This window comes from Linepithema humile, chromosome 7, assembly GCF_040581485.1.
Source record: "Linepithema humile isolate Giens D197 chromosome 7, Lhum_UNIL_v1.0, whole genome shotgun sequence".
NCBI classification, from domain to species: Eukaryota; Metazoa; Arthropoda; class Insecta; order Hymenoptera; family Formicidae; genus Linepithema; species Linepithema humile.
The window spans coordinates 23,001,118-23,021,901 of record NC_090134.1 but is presented as its reverse complement, the minus strand read 5'-3'; the positions used below and the strand labels follow the sequence as shown (position 1 = coordinate 23,021,901).

Here is a 20,784-nt window from a genome sequence, read left to right as displayed (position 1 = left end):
CAAGGCATATGCGGAAAGGCGTATTCCAGTATACATATGGTATATACATATCACGAGTTAAGGGGCGAACTGGTTATGTGGTGTCACTGGATACTACATGTTAGAAAATCGAATAGTGTTGCCAATCTGCATGCCGATTATCATGGCTACATTTAATGACGTAGAGCTGCCATATTTTTTTCTGTGTAGGGCCTGCTAGGGGGTCAATCAAATTGTTGGGGTTCGAGATGGCTATGCGAGATGGTTTGTGATAACCAAATGGTGCGCGTAATAAACAATTGAGGAAGATCGAAAGCAGAGTTGCGTCGTTTCAGCAGGTATGCTCGTATTAATCGAGCGGTTACTCGGCAATCGACGAAGGAAAAAACCTTTCACTTGGATCATCTTCCTACGCGATAGGGAAACTTTACGTCACAAATTCACTTACGAATGATAGTGTAATGTTGTGACGAGGTTATAAACTTGATATTTAGAATATGTGACTGCGTGAAACAACGGGTATTATATCCTCGTGATACTTGATGAAATCAAAATATCAGCGTCGCGCAATTCGTCGTACAGAGCATTGTGCGTGATTTTGTCAAATTCCAGAATCCATCCTTGAAACGCGGTGCCTCGCTTTACTGCACTATTTTTATCTGCCTCTGAGCTTTTTTATTCACGCGTATTTCTCCTGTTGCGTATTTTCGCCGAATATTTTAGCTATCTTTGTAGCAGTTACGTAATTTCCAACGTGAATAATCCCGGTACAATGACCGAGAACGAAGTGAATGAAGCTCGACTGCTTCATGCATATACTAGACGCTGATATATCGGTAGGTACATATCGGTGTACGACATTGACAAAGAAAACCGAGTTTATTCAATCTAGATATCTTTCATATATTGTGGAAGCAAATTTCAAATTATTTTTACTTGACGTCCAAAATTGCCATAGCATAGTTGTAAACAAATTTTTTTTTAGTTAGAATCCGAGTGATACGTGAACATTTTTATGAAGAGAAAAAAATTTCTTTGTAATTTGCCTTTTCTTATTTGTGCTACTTGTTCTTTTTTATTATTATTAATTATTTATTTTAATCCCCCCCCCCCCCCTGTATTCTTTCTTATCTTGATTGATTTTTTTAAATTTTTACTTCATGTTTTATAATAAAAAACAATAACAAAGTAACAAACAAAATAACTTCGCAATTTGCTTAAGGAGAAAAATTTGCAAATCTCAATACAATAAAAATATTTTTGTTTTTGGTTATTTCGCAACAACAGAAATGTATTAGATTTGTACAGACTTTAAACTTTAGCGGATAGAAGGAAATTGTTGATTATTAATACATATTTCAAATTGATTATTATAGCAGCAAAATTGTATATTACAGGAATTTTATCAGAGCATGACAATGTGGTATAGAGAGGTAATGAATGCTAATAACAACAATGGAAATATCCGCTATAGATTGTGGTAAGGAACAGCATTATCAACCAAGAGACATGTCGGATTCATCCCAATACCTTTACGGCCATCCGCCTCCTGATATTATGCCGAAAGGACTTCCGAACAATGGTGAATTGATTGTTGTACTTTGTATGATATGTAACTCTATAAACAAACAACATTTATATATTCACTTTATACTTGCAAAAATAAGTTTATGTATATAAAGTTAGAGACACATGTTGTAGGCATAGGAGGAAGATTACGCCAACTAGAAGGTCTATTTATCGGTGGTCCTGTCCAAGGTGGACGAGTAGGCCATACTATTTCGATCGAAACACTTATCGATGTTTTGCTCGTGTTGTATGACGAATGCTGCAATTCTTCATTACGTCGTGAAAAAACTGTTTCTGATTTTATTGAGTTTGGTAAGTACTTGATTTCTGGATGTCAAATCCACTGATAACGGCATAAATAAAATATTTAACTACCAGATACATGGATTACATTTTTGGGATTTTTTTTTATTTAGTAAAACCAATAGCTTCATGCATAAAGAGATTGCAATTGACACGAGAAGACTTTGAAATCGTTAAGGTTATCGGTAGAGGTGCTTTCGGAGAAGTATGCGTCGTAAGAATGCGAGGCTCCGACAAAGTGTTTGCAATGAAGATTTTGAACAAATGGGAAATGTTGAAGCGTGCTGAAACCGCGTGCTTTAGAGAAGAGAGGGATGTACTAGTATATGGTGATCGCAGATGGATTACAAACCTACATTATGCCTTTCAAGATGACAATAACTTGGTAATGTTGTTTTTTGTTGCTAGTAGTTGAAAGTGTCGGTAAAATGGATTGTAACAATGCTCTAATAGAGAGTTACTAATGTTTATATAGTATTTGGTCATGGACTACTATTGTGGTGGAGACCTGTTGACGTTATTGAGCAAGTTTGAGGATCGTCTCCCTGAGGATATGGCTCGATTCTACATAGCAGAAATGGTGCTAGCTATAGGTTCTATACATGACTTGCGCTATGTACATCGTGACATTAAACCCGATAATGTTTTACTGGATGCGAATGGTCATATCAGATTAGCTGACTTTGGCTCCTGTTTACGATTATTCGAAGATGGGACGGTACAAAGCAACGTCGCTGTTGGTACACCGGACTATATTTCACCCGAAATATTGAGAGTAATTTCCTGCTACTATTATCGATGTTGTAGAAACTTTTAGTATATGTCTTTTGCGGTGTGCACTTGATGTGTACTTACGTCACTCACGTTGCTTTATACGATCATTACTAATAGGCGATGGAGGATGGTCAAGGACAGTATGGTCCTGAATGCGATTGGTGGTCTCTTGGAGTATGCATGTACGAAATGCTCTACGGTGAAACTCCTTTTTATGCAGAATCTCTAGTCGAAACTTATGGAAAGATAATGAATCACAAGGTAATATTTTTTAATTTCAGATTTATATATTTAATTGGACTATTACACGCTTATGGTACTGCCACAACAAAGATTATAATATAAAATTATAATAATTATAATAATGCTTTCTTTTATAGAATTGTTTTGACTTTCCTACGGACGTTATGTACGATGTTTCTGAAGAAGCCAAAGATCTGATGCGGAAGTTAATTTGCAGCTCTGAATTTAGATTAGGCCAAAATGGAATTGATGACTTTAAGGTAAGTTATGCTGCGACAATTATACCGGCTTATTATTTTTTTTTATTTTATTCTTGCAGCGCCTATACACTTATTGAAGGAAGTTTGACATTTTTATTTAATATTGAAAGTTAACTCTGTTTCGAGAAGCTTGAACCTTAATCTAAATGAATGAAACCTTTGCAAATACGAGTGGTCTTCAACAGATCATTGCAGTTTAAAGATTAATAAGTTGTAACTAGTATTGTCTTTTAGCTTCCACGATGACAAATTAATTTGATTTCGTCAAGGAATGTGTAATTAAGAGATAGTAAAAGATATAAATGCGACTGTTATATGGCTTGCAATGTTTAAATCAATTGTGACACTCTTAATAAACAGACCTCAGTAATCATGATACAATGATGAATGTGAATACATTCCTAACGTTCATCTCGTGCATTTAAAAATGCAGAAGCATCCTTGGTTCGACGGAGTCGATTGGGATACACTCAGAGATAGCACTGCGCCGTACATTCCTGAAGTTTCATCGCCCAGTGACACGTCAAACTTTGACGTTGATGATACGGATGTTCGCACTTCCGATGCTGTACCGCCAGCAGCAAATTCTGCCTTCTCCGCGCTTCATCTACCATTTGTCGGTTTCAGTTTTACACAAGGAAGGTATGAATTGTATCATTTCTTTTTCTTCGTACAATAATTATTTAGCTCTATTTTAGTGTAAGCATTTCTATTTGACGTGATGTAAAGATGTAAAGCCAATTCGACACGTCAGAAGCGTATGTTAGAGATTCTATTTTCCAGTTAATTAATCACACAAGTCAATCGACAAGACAGGTTGTTTCTTTTGCCGGTTGAATGAAATTGGGGGACATTTAACCACAAATTGCGGTTATCGCGAGTAGCGTATCATGTATAACAAATTAATTTACTCTTGTCTTGGAAATATATTTATTACTGGAATTTGATATTGGGATTACAGTTGCATATCGGATCTGGGTTTTATAACCCAGACAGATAAACGTGTGCAATTACTGGAGGAAGAAAATGCACGACTGATGCAAACTATCGACGACATGAAAAATCATAAGGGTATAAGTCATTCTTCACCCGGTATCTCACCAGATTCTAATAATGCAACTAGAAAGCTCCAGGATGAAATAAATACACTCACAAAACGCAATTGTGGTAAAGTTATAGTTAATAAATTACAATAACTTGTCATCTTTCAGTCTCAATGGTATCACAGTATGTTGACATAAAATTTTTTATGTAGAGTTGGAGTCACAGTTGAAATCTATGGATGTTCCACGAGAATTGCGAACTTTGGATAACGGAGACATGACGAAATTCCGGGAATTGGAAAAATTAGTTCGTTGTTTACGCTTGGAGAAGGAAGAAGCTGTTAAAGACAAATTAGATGCACAGGAAAAACTGAAGCTTCAAGACAAGGAATTAAAAGATGCGCTCACGCAACGTAAACTCGCTATGACGGAATATACAGAAGTGTCGGATAAGTTATCCGAGCTGAGACAACAAAAGCAAAAATTATCGAGGCAAGTCCGAGACAAAGAAGAAGAATTGGAAGTTGCAATGCAGAAAGTCGATACTTTACGCCACGATATTAGAAAAGCCGAGAAGCTGCGTAGAGAGCTGGAGAATAGGATTGATGAAGCGATGGCGGAAACCAGCAAAGAAAGGAAATTACGGGAGCGCAGCGAGGAATATTGCAAGCAAATGCAGGAGGAAACGGAGAAAATCAGACAACGTTCTCTTGGAAACGACGCTAGTGCGAATCACGCCTTAGCGACTCAGGAGATTAATAGGTTAAAAGCGGAAGTTGAAAAACTTGAGGTTCAATATAACGAAAACTTAAATCAACAACAAGGCAGATTTAATCTTGAGATTCGGAGTCTGCAAGAACAATTACACGAAGCGGACACTAGACGAGAATTATTAGAGAGAGAAGTGCAACTCACAAAGGAGAAGTTGGATGCTGCGAGATTAGAAAATATCACCGATAGCGAAGAAACTATAAACGAATTAAACAGACGTCACGAGAGAGAAAAGATAATGCTGGTTGAGGAGAACAAGAAGCTTGTATTAGAGCTCGGTGCCCTTACTGACAGCGTTAATAGATTACAAGGTGAAAGAAGACAACTGGAAGACGAATACGAAGAGTTGAGGAATAAGAAGGAAGCCATCGCGCAATGGGAAGCACAGATTACTGAAATTATTCAATGGGTATCGGATGAGAAGGATGCTCGTGGATACTTGCAGGTTTGTTGCGATTTAATTGCACCCTGTCCCTCCCCCCCCCCTCCTCACCCTCCTCTTCGTCCGTCCTTAGAAACGACATAGTATAATGAATACAACAAGAGTCATCTTTGCCAATATACTTACAAAAAGATTTTTGTTTTGTGTTTAATTTCAGGCCTTGGCTACAAAAATGACGGAAGAATTGGAATTCCTAAAACACTCTGGCGGAGTGAGCGGCGTTGGAAGTGGCACCACTATGGCGGATAAAAACTGGCGAAATCGTCGATCGCAAAAACTCGATAAAATGGAGCTTCTGAATTTACAGAGCTCTTTGCAGAATGAGATACAAGCGAAGCAAGCGATCTCGGAAGAACTCACCAAGACTCGTTCAGATTTGATAGCTGCACAAAAGTACTTTTTATTGATGAAAAATTATTCAAATTGCACGTGAAACATGATAACAATGTGATCATCCTTTTTTTCCTCTTTCAGGGAATTGAGGGACCTTAAGCAGCGATTAGACACCATGTCGCATGAATTGAAGCGGAAAGATATACAAGTAAAAGAACTACAAGCGCGTCTTGACACCGGGGATGGCTGTAAGTACACTTCAGTTGACAATGTGGAAAGCAAGAAATGCACAAAATCTCGTTCACTATACCGCTATGGGAATATTGCGTCTACCACACTTATTATGCAAGTTGCAGCTGTACATGTTATATATGTAATTTGTAGATGTGTTAATCTCTATTCAAGGGTTGAATGTGCTCTAAATTCTATTTTCATACTATAAAGAGATGTTAGTGCATATTTCACTTAAAGTACTTGATTAAAAGTTTTGGTTAATTATACTTGCATTATCGCGCGGTGACGGCTTTTGCATGCGTGTCTTCGAACCAATGTAGTCTTGTGGGGATATTGGTAAATAGTTATTTATATGCAATTATACACTCGTCAGTTTTATGGCTCGCTCTATAACGTTGATTTATTTATTTTTAATTGCGGTTAAGTTAAAGAGGATTTGTTGAGTATTTGCAAGAAAGATACTTCTTATATATAGTCTTTGTTGGTCAAATACAACACACAAAGGTACATCTGTCTCTAAATCTCTGGAGAACGATGGAATAGCATTTCTTGAATTTACAAAAAATATGGTGCTAAGAGGTGGAAGTAATGAGCTGCAGTACAGTCTCGTATAGTTCCTTACAGCTTATAGTTTCCAATTGATAAAGCAATTGCACTATGAAGATACTGCGATTAATTAATGCAAAATGATAATGTCCTCTCTTAATATAGTTACTTTTAGTTCTCTATCAGTCTAGAGGATTATTCGCGGGCATACCCAATATGTAGTTTCTTCTGTCGAAAATCTTGTCTCGTTCACAGTAATAGTGTTCATAGTAATATTACGCCGTGTATTCTCTTCATTCACATTCTTTCGGTGCGCAATCTATATACTTAGTTGCCGAAATCTTTCTGGTTCCGTTAACTCTGGGCGTGAAATTAGAACACTCGTGTTATCAAATCTTCTCAGTCTTAAGAGACTAAATCCTATTGATCGAAATATTTGATTCGCGAATTTTGGGACACTCTGTATACATCTATTTTATAGCCGTAATATAATATACGTGTAAAAGTGTGAACCGCTCGCCATCACACTTGATTCCGTTCGGTGTGATGATCTGGTTCGTCGCTATGATATGATTGTCCGACTTTTTCTAGACTACAAAATAACTACACTACTGTTTAATACGCCGCACGACGGAACAACAACGGTAATTTCACACATACGCGTTAACTGTGTTTCAAAGTGTAAAGTACAAAGAATTGCGGAGATCGTTTTTACTGGGATCTGTGTAGCATAACAATTCGATTCTGCAGTACGGTATGCGATTCTGATTTTCTAGACTACAAAGTGCCTCTGTTTATTGGCGTAACGAGCTGCGTGTGGGGCCTCTTGTTGCTCATCTTCAAACTATATTTGTGACAGCTGTCTCATCCAGCAGCACACCAAGCAAATCTCCAAACATCGTTAGCACCAAACCCCAACGTATCATCGTACATCAGCCGTCGTCACCCCTACCAGTAATGCGTGCCCCCCGCATCACGACTTGTCGCTTATTAACTAGATTCGTTCCAGTCAACACATTCATCAGTCAGAATGCCGTCGCCATCGTTTCGCCGCCCGGTAAATGATATGGCAACAAAAGAGAGAGAGAGAAAGAGCGGCTTTTTGGATTGGTTGGCCGACTGTACTGCTAATTATAAACAGCACAGAGCTATGTTCCACACCATGTTTTCATTCATCTATTTTCTATTTCTGTGAAAAATTTTAATATCTATTTTAATATCACTTATCTGATTTGTCTTGTCATTCCATTCTTGGCCGAAACATAGCACTGTGTCATTTTTAATAACTTATATGAAAACGATTCGTGTGTTTCGTACGTGCGATATATTACATAATCCTAGTATAATAGTTTAATGAGTCTTGTAAATACATTCTATACTCATAAACGATGATTATTTTTCTTAATTAATCTTTATTTGACCGCTTCATCATTTTAGTTCATTGATTAACAGATATTTGTTGCGTGCATTGCTTGGTTGAGATAGAGTTGAAATTGATATGGCAATATTTTATAACTATTCCCCCATTGATGCAATCTTACAGTAGCTGCATTCGTCTTAAGGAAGCATGTTTAATTGCATGTCGTGGCAAAAAGACAATCAAATTTTGTATTACAAGCACTACTTTATCTCTCTTTCAGTCGAAAAGCATGCATGTGTATTTTATAAATGTTATGCAAAAGGTCTCCAGGTAAGGCGTGTTACGTGTCGCTAAAACTTGAGCACTTTAGTGTTATTTTCTCGTTCGCAAATAATTTACAACCTTTACTAGTATTTTTGCACTCATGCTTTGTGTCATTTATATCTGCCATTTGTGTCTTTTATTAGTTCTAGAACGTCCTACATCACAGATGTCATATCTCGAGCACTTTCTTAAAGAAACAACAAGTAGTACGCGTCATGGAAGTGTCGACAGCGTAGAAGGTGATATCGAGGACAATCGTGCACCTAGTATTACGAGCAGCAAAAGTAATTTGTCTGAACTTAGTATCGTAAGTATCGTAACACGCAAAAATTAACCCAAAGAATTAAGATGAAGAGATTATTAGACTAAAATTGTCGCACTTATTTCTTAAGAATCTTATTTGTCTTCAGGATCCAACATCGCCGTTATCCCATGAACTTTTGAACAAGTCCGCATCTACTCACGGACAAACCAATTTGCAACCAAAGCCTAAATCACATCAATTTCTCGTGCGGACATTTTCAGCGCCTACAAAGTGTAATCACTGCACGTCTTTAATGGTTGGATTAACGAGGCAAGGAGTTGTATGCGAAGTGTGCGGCTTCGCATGTCATATGCCTTGTTGCGATAAAGTACCTTCAATGTGTCCTGTACCCCATGATCAAAGTAAGCAAATTTATAATTACATTTGTGCAAATTTATTATTACATTTTAAATGCAAGTTTACTCGACTCCCCCACCCCCTTCTTTCTCTCTCTTTAAATTAAGCTGCGAAACAAATTGTCAAGAACTGTACATTCATTCATTACATTCGAGATCGTTTTCTTATCGAATATTGCTGCATTTTCTCATCACTATCGTTATTATTATTGTTATTATATTATGTTATATTATTATTCTGCAACTGTTATCACTTGTCATTTCAGCTAAACGGCCGTTGGGGATCGATCCTACACGTGGTATAGGTACTGCATACGAAGGATATGTCAAAGTGCCAAAAATGGGTGGTGTTAAAAAAGGCTGGGTGCGTCAATTCGTCGTAGTTTGCGACTTTAAATTGTTTCTCTATGATATTTCGCCGGATCGCAATGCTTTGCCATCTGTGTATGTTTCGCAAGTTCTGGATATGCGAGACGAAGAATTCAGCGTCAGCTCCGTTCGCGATTCTGATGTAATACACGCTACGAAGAAGGACATTCCGTGTATATTTAGGGTAAAGTTTAAGTCCAATATTCTAATTATAACAACAGTGGACTATTATTTATTTTTGGCAAGTAATCAATTGGTTCGCAAAAATTCCACGTTCACCCTCGTAGGCGTAGAGTCAATACAAAATGTTAAGAATGTTCACGTGTTTGTATCGATAAGGTGAGATATTTGAACAAATCAGCGCGTTCAATAAATTCTATATATTGAATTAAATATATTCGATTTGGACAATTTTCACGATTTCAAATCCATTACTATCGTTTCACGCAATAACGTCTCACTTTTAATCACATTGCATAAGACTAGGAGTCTACTGTGCCTTGTATTTTTTGCTGGAAAAAAAATTTCCTGGTATAATTGTTTCCTTTTTATTTTTCATTTAGATAACGACGTCGCTATTGGAGCCTCCTGGATTGAGAAATCATACATTAATGTTGGCAGATACGGAAAGCGAGAAGACAAAATGGGTGGTAGCTTTAAGCGAACTTCATAGAATTTTAAAGAGGAACAATCTTCCAAACACAACGGTAAAAATTTTAAGCAATAAACTACTTTGCTACTTGGTCGCTACATTTCATTCTATTTTTCTCTCATATTTATCTATTTTCAAATGATTAACCAAATCGGAGGTCGCAGCATTATTTTTTGTGAACGTGAGATATTAATGTTTCATCAATACGTTGTTTTTCTTTCTTGTTGCAGATTTTTCGAGCGAAAGAACTATTGGATAATACCTTAGCATTCATTAAAAATGTGATGTCAGGAGCGATTATTGATCCGGATCGTCTAGTCATTGGTACAGAAGAAGGTCTCTTCTGTTTAGATTTAGATCGTAGCGGTAAGTTTGCGGTCAAAGTTATCCAACTGAAATAAAACTTTGGAATAGCGTTATACAATATAATATGCAGCGTGTGTCAAAAGTTCCGGGACGGCTGGATAATTTGAAAAATACGCATCACAGAGGAAAATGACCTCGACAAAAGTTGTAGGATTTTTCTCGGGCAATCCGATGGTGACCTTAGATTTGGCCTTGCCCGTGACCTTCAAGGTCATTTCAAGGTTAAATCGAATTTTTTAAATAGAAACCCCTATTTTTGATTCCAAAATCTAATAGCTGGTGTCAAGAGCTTTTCAAAACACTATAATGAAGTTATTTTTCATTAAGTACTTTTCGAGTTATGAGGCTTGAAAGTTACAGCATTTTGACATAAAATACAAAATATCTTGTAAAACATTCAATTTTCGGAAATCTTACCTTAATACTTTTATGCACAAAATAATGAGACGAATCAATTGGTATAAAGAAAACACATTGGTTTAAAAAAAAAAAGTATGCAGTCGCATGTTGCAAATTACATATTTTTTCTTGAAAGCAACTATGTGTTTTCTTTATACCAATTGATTCGTCTCATTATTTTGTGCATAAAAGTATTAAGGTAAGATTTCCGAAAATTGAATGTTTTACAAGATATTTTGTATTTTATGTCAAAATGCTGTAACTTTCAAGCCTCATAACTCGAAAAGTACTTAATGAAAAATAACTTCATTATAGTGTTTTGAAAAGCTCTTGACACCAGCTATTAGATTTTGGAATCAAAAATAGGGGTTTCTATTTAAAAAATTCGATTTGACCTTGAAATGACCTTGAAGGTCACGGGCAAGGCCAAATCTAAGGTCACCATCGGATTGCCCAAGAAAAATCCTACAATTTTTGTCGAGGTCATTTTCCTCTGTGATGCGTATTTTTCAAATTATCCAGCCGTCCCGGAACTTTTGACACACGCTGTATATTATACATTTCTATCCCCCAAGATTAAAAACTACAGTTCCGATAATTATACAAATTATGATGCAAAACTCGCAAATCCAAACATTGTAGCTGCTTCTCGAAAAATTATGTCACGAAAATATTGATTGCATATTGCAACAATGTTTTTATTGAAATCGTTGATAAATAGTGTTCCAAACAATAATTATACTTGATAACGTATACTGAGGCGTCAATTATGATACGTTTGCAGAAATTGCAAGAGTCGGGGAAGGGAAAAAGATATATCTTCTCGAATATGTTACGGAGGAACAATTGATTGTGGTATTAAGCGGAAAACAACGTCATGTACGGCTGGTTCCAGTACGTGCGTTGGATGGAGACGAAGTCGAATGGATTAAAGTCGCGGAAACTAAAGGATGTATTACATTAACAACAGGAGTGATGCGTCGCAATCCGCTTAATTATTGCTTATGCGTTGCAATAAAGAAGCAAGTAAGGCGATGAATATTTGTAAAACTATTACAACGCGGTATATTCCTTGCGTACGCCGTATACTAATGCGCCATGCGTTCTTATTTTTGCAGAATGCTTCGCAAATCATCATCTATGAAATAACGCGTACGAAAACAAGGCATAAACGTATACGCGAGTTAATGTTACCGTGTCACGCACAAACCTTGCAAGTTCTTTCCGAAGGTCGCTTATGCGTTGGCTACCCATCTGGTTTTTCTATTTACAGCATTCTAGGGGATCATCATCCTGTCTGTAAGTAGAATACAGGATAAATATTCCTTTTATCGTAACATATCCACTTCGACTCTCATTATATCACACTCTCCCTCTTATATTTGTTTCAGCTTTGGTCCACGCTGAGAATACGCTCTTAGGTTTTCTCACCTACAGTGCCGTGGATGCCTTACGTTGCATCGAGCTGGCACGCGGTGAATTCTTGTTAGTCTTCCATACATTAGCGGTATATGTCGACAGTCAAGGAAGAAAGAGCCGAGATCGAGAGATAATGTATCCTGCAGTTCCTACAGCAGTTAGTAAGTGTACCGACGACTATTGACAGTTGTAATTATATTCTTACAATTAGTATCAGATTTTACTGTCAAAGCTATGACATGTCCTATGCTATGTACCGTATTGAGGATTTTTCTCATCCCTATTCATTATATCTGTGATTTTCAGGTTGTTGCGAAGGATATCTATTAGTGTATAGTGAGACTCATATCGATGTATTTGACTGTACATCTGGGGACTGGTTGCAAACGCTTAATGTGAAACGTGCCCGACCGTTAAATATCTCGGGCTCTCTTACGTCTTGTGTAATCAATGACATGCCATATGTCATTTATCTTAGCAATTTACATCAACGTAAGTATATATATATATATATATCTCACATAAACGTATAAATCACAAAGTATATTATTTATATATTGTTTGCAATTGGAATTGTTGTATCAATCGACCCACGGCTATCATTTAACAATGCGTTATACATTGCGATAGGGGAACTATTAAATTTGACTCCATTAGACGCGAGCGGTAGACAAATGACAAGGCCACGACGAAGATTCTCACTAAGAGAAGGCAATAGAGCCGTTCGTCCTACGGATAGACGTTCAAAAATGATTTCCGCGCCGACAAATTTCAATCATATCAGTCACATGGGTCCAGGCAATGGGATACAGGTGTGTATAAATTTAAAACTCGAAAGTTGAGAATTTAATATGATTAGTTAACACTTTTTTTTATCTTATAAGTATAAATAGATTGTGTGGTCAGGTTTTTGAAAATCATGGATTGCAATATTCTGACCGCGTACTAATCTATTACAGATACAGCGTTTATTAGATTTACCCACGACATTAGAAACTGCTGATCAACAACATACGAGTCATCACAGTAGTTCCCATCTTCACAGTAGCCAGCAAAGAGTAAGTAACGTGAATTATTTATTTAATAAACAAAATGAGTTTTTTTTTCTCTCTTTTTGCAGCTATATGATTCTACGCTTCAAACACCGAACAAACCAGCACCACTGCCTCCTAGGCATCCCCCTTCCGAAACACGTCGCCTAAGCTCTCATATGTCAAGAAATTCTGGATATTCGCCGCACAATGGTAAATTTCCACATAACGTAGAGTTATGATTTATGTTGTTAATTTTAACTAGTGCTCGACAATTTCAAGTAGTTGAGCAATTTCGGACAGTTTTAATCTTAAAATTGGACATTGAAACAGTTTGAACCTTTCAAACTGAGGCCTATGTTTGAATAGTTTGAACTAGGTTCAGGTTCAAAAATTGAAAAATTATTTGACTTTTGATCATAAATATGAGCCAAACGTAGTTGAAAGTTTAATTTAAATATATATGTATTATTTAAAATAAAGCATCTAGAAATAGAGATTGGGATTTTTTTCGACATTTTCATGAAAAAAAAGATCAAAAAGTAGATCAGATAAATATTTGTAAAATGATATGTTAATTGATGAAAATGCATATATATTTTTCAGAATGTTTGAAGTAATTTGTCAACTATATTTAATATACATTTATTAGGCATTAAAACATACTTTATTGATTGAAATATACATACACAGGTTCGACTGCATCACGAAGAGGCCCTGCACCACCACGACCTACTGCCACACCACCTTCTTTACCGCGCACTCCAGTCGATCAAATTGATTCCGAATCAATACATTTGCGTTCACATACTCCACTCTCTCTTGGCAGTATTGCATCTTTACATAACAAGGTATGTAAATTACTTGTTACTTTTACACAAGTATTTTGACGATTACTGTCGCAAGGCAATTCTATCTATTGAATTTATCGAGTCTATACGCTCTCATCACTGTTCTTGAAGTGAATTGCAATTGTTTGCAAATATATATATATGTATGCGTGTGTGTATGTGTATGTATTTTTTTATTATGTGCAGGAACATCCATCTGGTGGTAGCCCTAGACACTCGATAGCTTCGAACAATAGTTCAAACCCATCGACACCACCGAGCCCCGCTCACGATCATGGATCATCATCGTATGATTCGTAAACTTGTTTATCGAAGACCTAAATATACGGTATGTACCTAGCGCATACTTGCAAAACGATCAACTAGACACACACATCATATCTGTGCGTGCATAAGAATCCCTATAATATATGTATATATGTTAAGCTCATATTTTTATACATTTTTACTACATATTTTTTCATTCTTTGTCTGTTCTTCCAATACACAATTTTTATGTCGCAACGCATCACGTTGACTAATAAGTATTTTATTTTAAAAACTAGATTATTCGGGATTTAATATTAAATTTGAGCCTAACATATATAATGATATATTCATAATGTACTTGCGGAAACACACAATACACTCATACTTTGAATTGGAAGGTTATCTCGCGGTATTGTCTTACCGTCGTGCAATATAACTACGCATACTTAATGTTATACGGTATATGAGTCAAACAAGTATCATAATTATGTGCTTTAACGAGTTATATACATTGGTGCGCCATGCGATTGTTCATATATAAATAAATATACATGTACATGTGTGTGTGTGTGTGTGTGTGTGTGTGTGTGTGTGTGCGTGCGCGCGCGCGCGCGCGTGTGTGTTGGTATGTATATGTATATGTGTATATATATGTATATGTATATATATATATATATATATATATATATATATATATATATATATATAAATAACAGGAAATTTTCAATGCAATAGTGCATTATTATAATTTTTCTGCTTTCTAAGAGTTTGTATTTAATAATTTATAATGCACTTATATATAACGGAACAAGAGAGACAGACCATTATCAATGTAATCATAAATTATATATTGTAAATACTTCACACACTTGACGATCGTTAAGCCTGCTTTGCGATGCCATATTTATTTCTTTCGGTAATTGTCTTTTTTTTTTTTTTTTTTTTTTTTTTAACGAGAATAATTTCACATTTTATGTGACAAAATTTGAATCTCAGTCAACTTAACTAGCAATAAAATTAAAACTATTTAATATATTGTGCGTACTCTCGATTTTAGATAAAGAGACAGTAGTTGCGAATGCATGAATATACTGTTATACCCGGAATAGCCGCGCGATTTTTACATTGTAATGAGTGATGAATAATTAGTCTCAAAAATAGTCTAATAATAATAACACATTACGCATAACGAAATAATTCTTTTTTTTTTGTCGTCAGCGTAGCACACATACGAATAAATGCTCGTTGGCGTTTGAATCGTTTTGTACGAACTAAATAACAAAGCTGGAGCTTATTGCTCACGAAATTACTTATTCGATCTTTCGCTTTCAGAGTAGTGTTTATTACGTCTCGTGCTATTCCCGGTTTATCGACAGTTTAACAAAGTAAATGGAGCACGAATCGATTCGATGCCTTATGACTAAGTGTTTTCTATTGCATCATAATGCACTATAATGTACATGGTATTATTCCGCGTGTGAATAGTAGAATGATCGTGTAATGTGTCGCAAGCTCCTGCTGATAATAAGTAGTTGTTAAGATGAAAGATCATTGCACTCATCTATATGCTCTACGCGCAATGTCGTTGTGTCGAGGATACACGAATAACCGAAATATGTATCATGTGTATCGAGTGTACTCCAACTGGAACTAAGACGAAAAGAGAGACTGTCTTTTGACATGATTTGTGTCCGTTCGTTCTCTGAAGGCATAATTATCAATTAATTTTAATCAATTTTAATGCGGATTTGATAACACCCATGTGTATGTGAAATAGGAAAACAGCGTATATGTAGTTTTTTGGCGATTACCAAATATATAAAGGGACTACACATCAATATATGTATTAAGTGCAATGTATCGAAATTAAGGATAATGTTAAAAATTTGACGATAAAGACGACGCGAGAAAATATTATCATTGACCCAGGGCGTTTTAAACTATTTCCTTGTAAATTGATATGTGCGAATTAGATTTTAAATAACGTGGCGTATATGTTATGAGACTGGAATGCTTTCGTTATTTTTGTATAACGAGTAGGCAAAGTGCCAGTATGCAAAGTAGAAGATTAAACGGGACTAATTTATTTCAAAGAACGAATATATTCATGCTTCTTAATTGACAAAGACATTTTTACAATATTTACATCATTATTATCGATTTTTTTTCTTCTCTTATAGCTATAGCTTATAGTTGTCTCCAAGGAAAATTAAATTATTGAAATTTAAATCACCTGAAACGCTCTGAAACAAGTAAACGTATCGAATACGTTTTGAAATATTATTATTTGAGAATAATTGATATATCTATTGATACAAATATGAAATAATTGATATATCCATTAAAAAGATACTAAGAGAATCATAAGGATTGGTACAAGCGGACAACTGTCTCAGGACTCTATGCCAGTAGCTCTTAAGTACGATGTAATATTACTTAGTGCGATCAAAAAATTGCTGACTGTAATTGTACCGATCGTAATTTTACGTTATTTTGGGTTTGTAACATTTAATTTTTTTAATGGACTCATTTTTATTGGATAAATTTTTTTTTTTTTTTTATTATTACAAACAAAATTGTAAGTTTTAATAATGACAGATATAACAAATATTTATACGTGCGAGAAAACTGTAACAACAATGTATCAATGACTTAAAAATAAGAAGCATTGGAATAGTACCGCCGTTTAATCGTCACGTCACGATACGATATAATTTCCATTATATTGGTAGATTTAACAATGTAGTCAATCACATGCGATTGTTACCATTGTACTTTTCCTGTAATGCAAACTTATTTCTTGTATCGTGACGTTGATCAATAAAAACGCGTTTACAAAGCATGTGATTTTTTGAAATTTTTGATGATTTTTTTTTTAATTAATAATTACTTAATATACGCATTTAATACAGCATTTGCTCTTATAACACACACACACACACACACACGCGCGCGCGCGTCCAACATTTATATTATCTAAATTTTTAACAAAGTTAAAGAAACTTTATTTTTTTTATGAATGAGTCCATTCACGCGAAAATCTTGCAAGAATATTCAAATTTGAAAAGTTGAGCGATGCACAAGCATGTTGAATAACGAAAATATCTCAGGACAGAAGCATTCGAGAAGCATCCAACTGTACTTGAAACATCCTCATATCCGTTCTTTGAAGATACATCATAAATAACTAATGTTCACGATTATTACAGACTAAATAGCCTCATTCTAAATGGACAAAAGAGAGGTCAATATTAAGAAACGATTAATATACAATATAATATTATTAATATAAAAAGATTGTACCGTGTGTTTTACACATATATATATGCATATGTAGATATATGTAAAACACACTGTTGGCCGTGCTAGAATAAATAGAGATGGAATGGAGTGTAGAATAAACTGCAATTTGTAATCGAGAGAGAGATACATGCGCGAAACGAACGTATCGCTGTACTTACATATGTACCGATAATATTCTATGATCCGCCTATCTTCCGTATTGTTACTTAAGATTTAAGATGAGAGATATTGACTGTTCATATTTTGTTGCCTCGTCATTTTGTCAAGTTTGGCGGTCGATGCATCGACACATGGAAGGAATTGTCATTCCTGTATATAGCATTGATTTCACATCTTTGTAAATAACTCGATTTCGGTCTACTTTTCAGTCTATTTTAGACGTACTTCCAGTGAGTCCATTTAATTTTCGCAAGCCTACCGTTATTTATATTGGATATCCTTTGTGGGGCTACTAAAAGATTATCCAGTTTATCGTTTTATATGTAAAAATATGACGATATCACTACATATATATACATATATTGTTTTTACCAAGTATCGAAATGTAACGGCATTCTGCGCGACAATAGATTATATATTATGTATACAGATTGTGCGAATGATTAGCATTTTTTATATAAGCCGGTAGTTATTTTTTTAACCCTATATAACCCAGCGTAACTTTTAAATAATATCAATTACTTTAATAATGCTAGATTTTGCTAGATTTTTGTAGAGGCGAATTGAGAGAAATTACACTGAAAGACATTGCGCCTCAACAGAGATTAATCAATTTTCGAAGATGATTTTGTCTCGAACAAAATCAAACAGTAGTATGTCAATTATTTATTGTTTAAGAAATACAAGATGTACGTTAGAAAAGATTTTATAATAATAATTGGGTTATAGAGGGTCGAAGAAACACAGCATTTTAAGTATTTTATTGTTAATCGCTCTGTCAATCCATAATAATAAGATTATATTATTCATCACTCCACAAACAATTAGATTAGCATCTTCTCTCTCTCTCTCTCTCTATCTCTCTCTCTCTCATGTTATTTATATATAACAACATATGCATTGTTTGCAATATGCAATATTTATTAAAAACATATAGCAAATATTATTTGCGCTTTAGATGAAAGTTGTACTTTAATGTAAATTATCGCGTGCGAGTTATGCGAGTCCTTAGCCAGAAAGGAGACCAAACTTTATGTATTTAGTATTACTTATGTCGTAAAAAGCCTGTCTGTAGATTTTATAATATTTACGTCGTTTGTCTTATTTTTTCTTGTGTGACTACCAAAACAAAAAAAGGTAAGGAGACATTTTTTATTTTACTCATTGAGAAACAAGTTAATTTTCCTTGTGTAGAAGAATTATATTAATAAAAATAAAACCCTCATAGTATCTTTGATTATTTCTATACATTGAAATATTCCATCTCCAAATAAGTTTAAGTAAGAGCATAAAGTTCAAGATAGTCTATAAAAAATTTTATTTGTGGAACTTGTTCTTAACAACAGTGTTAATAAGACTAAATCTTAGGATAATTGGAGATTACATCCACAAACATGCACATTTGATTGATTCTGAAATATATGTAAAAAATTACAAACCTTGACTCTATTATAATTACGATAGCAATTATTGTAGCGTAATACATACATACTTGATTATAATTATAATATAATTAATATTGCACATCTTTTTTTACATGTTAGGGGTTTTTGTCTAGTGTCCTCCTTAAGTTGTCATCAATTTCTTGGTTTGTCAGGGAATTATCTACAATCTTTTTTTATGTTGCTACTTTCTTCTAATCCTTCTTGTAGGTTAGAATTACAGTTAGGTTAAGTTACATTACATTATCTGGTATAACATCAGTCAATGTTTTTATAAAATTACATGACTGTTTTCCTTTAGTATGCAAAAATGTTGTTGTCAAGACGTTTATTCGAGACGAAACTTTCGCAAAGTTTATCGAAAACACTGAAGCTTGCAATATATTCAACTGCCTCAGAATCAAACACCGAGGAACGTTAGTATCGGTTGTACACTCTAACTTATGTCAAGAGCAAAAGACATGTATCTTTGTTTCAGAATTTCGAGTGTTAGAGCTTTATTCGCAGAAGAAAGCTACACAGGAAAAGCGGAAAACACGACAAATCAATGTCCCACCACCGAGAACTACAGAAATGGTTATTGATCAGGACTGGCCATCAGTCTGGCCGGGTACGCGAACCTTTCATCCTGCTTCAATACCTCTTCCGTTGCATCAAGGATACAAAGAAAAGGGTGCACCGCCTGGTAAATACGCTAATGCTGAGCTCATGAAAATACCAAACTTTTTACATCTTACACCACCTGCAATTCAAAGACATTGCGAAGCATTGAAACAGTTTTGTACGGAGTGGCCTACAGCTTTGGAAAACGAAGAGAAATGTGCGAAACATTTCCCTGTTGAGATTATTACATCCGACTATTGTTATTCTTCACCCACGATTAGAGATCCACTCGCTAGAATTGTGAGTTTACAAGTGAAATTATCCTCTCTTCACTTAGACACTCATGCAAAAGATAAGTTATTGAGATTATTAGGAAACAAGTATAATCCAGAGACAGATATAATAACGATTACAACCGATAGATGCCCAACTAGAAAGCAAAATTTAGAATACGCACGTTATCTCCTCACAGCAGTGTATCATGAATCTTGGGTAAGCATTATCAGTGAGAACTGTAAATAAATATACACAGTTGAAGCTTTTATTTATTTAATTATCTCACACTATTCATGAATATTGCTACAAAACTTTGCTTGCAGAGAGTTGAGCCTTGGGAAGCTGAAAAATCCATAGCAGACATGGAATATTTTGATTGGGATACCAGTCAAAGTCGTACAAATGCAGTGACTCTATACAAATGGCCGAAATCGCCAACCAGTTATGATTATGAGACTATCCCACATGTAACTGAGTATAAAATTGCTGTTTCGGATCTCGTAAATAAGGGCGAAGATCAGTATTCAGTCAATGAATACAAGGAAGCTGTTAAAAACTTGTTAAATCTCAGATGTGACAATAAAAATTGAACTTTGAATATAATGTAGAAACAAACCAAGTGCAAATCTTTCTTTTTACTAGCTGTATTTCTCGTTCTTTTTCTTCTGTGCTTTCTGTAAACGGTGTCCTACTTAACATGTCAATTTGCCGTGCATAATTTTACGCCTCGTTGCAGAAGAAACGCATCAGTTTCAGCGAGATCAAAATTGAATTATCCGTAATCAAATTCGAATTTTTCATAATTTAAAGAAAATATCAACAAT

The 20,784-nt window shown here is 35.1% G+C and overlaps 2 protein-coding genes and 1 long non-coding RNA gene across 6 annotated transcripts; 2 read left to right on the top strand and 1 right to left on the bottom strand.

Annotated features, from left to right (window-relative positions):
- The first annotated feature begins 20 nt into the window (after positions 1 to 20).
- Positions 21 to 18,869, top strand: gek (serine/threonine-protein kinase gek). Of its 4 annotated transcripts, none has more exons than XM_012369337.2 (27): positions 21 to 39; positions 190 to 317; positions 1,377 to 1,561; positions 1,681 to 1,860; positions 1,965 to 2,236; positions 2,327 to 2,626; positions 2,743 to 2,886; positions 3,006 to 3,128; positions 3,562 to 3,770; positions 4,090 to 4,295; positions 4,384 to 5,387; positions 5,542 to 5,777; positions 5,859 to 5,965; positions 8,325 to 8,488; positions 8,592 to 8,847; positions 9,108 to 9,394; positions 9,774 to 9,917; positions 10,093 to 10,228; positions 11,412 to 11,653; positions 11,746 to 11,926; positions 12,019 to 12,207; positions 12,353 to 12,538; positions 12,677 to 12,858; positions 13,006 to 13,104; positions 13,167 to 13,290; positions 13,771 to 13,928; positions 14,115 to 18,869. In XM_012369337.2, exons 3-27 carry the CDS (start codon positions 1,420 to 1,422, stop codon positions 14,226 to 14,228), a joined length of 5,385 nt encoding a protein of 1,794 aa, XP_012224760.1. In that variant the 5' UTR covers positions 21 to 39; positions 190 to 317; positions 1,377 to 1,419; the 3' UTR covers positions 14,229 to 18,869. The 4 variants fall into 4 exon arrangements, with proteins under 4 accessions (XP_012224760.1, XP_012224762.1, XP_012224761.1 ...); XM_067358726.1 differs by lacking the exon at positions 21 to 39 and adding an exon at positions 7,357 to 7,554 and having other exon boundaries at positions 186 to 815; XM_012369339.2 differs by lacking the exon at positions 21 to 39 and having other exon boundaries at positions 111 to 317; positions 12,704 to 12,858.
- Positions 18,187 to 19,272, bottom strand: LOC105673556 (uncharacterized). The gene is made up of 2 exons (XR_001100979.2): positions 19,132 to 19,272; positions 18,187 to 19,051 (listed from the first exon to the last, which is right to left on the bottom strand). It is a non-coding gene; the product is annotated as an uncharacterized lncRNA (long non-coding RNA).
- On the top strand, positions 19,256 to 20,575 carry mRpS35 (mitochondrial ribosomal protein S35). Its single transcript, XM_012369276.2, has 3 exons — positions 19,256 to 19,497; positions 19,560 to 20,176; positions 20,284 to 20,575. The coding sequence occupies exons 1-3, from the start codon at positions 19,392 to 19,394 to the stop codon at positions 20,548 to 20,550; spliced, it is 990 nt and encodes a 329-aa protein (XP_012224699.1). The 5' UTR covers positions 19,256 to 19,391; the 3' UTR covers positions 20,551 to 20,575.
- The last annotated feature ends 209 nt before the right edge of the window (positions 20,576 to 20,784 follow it).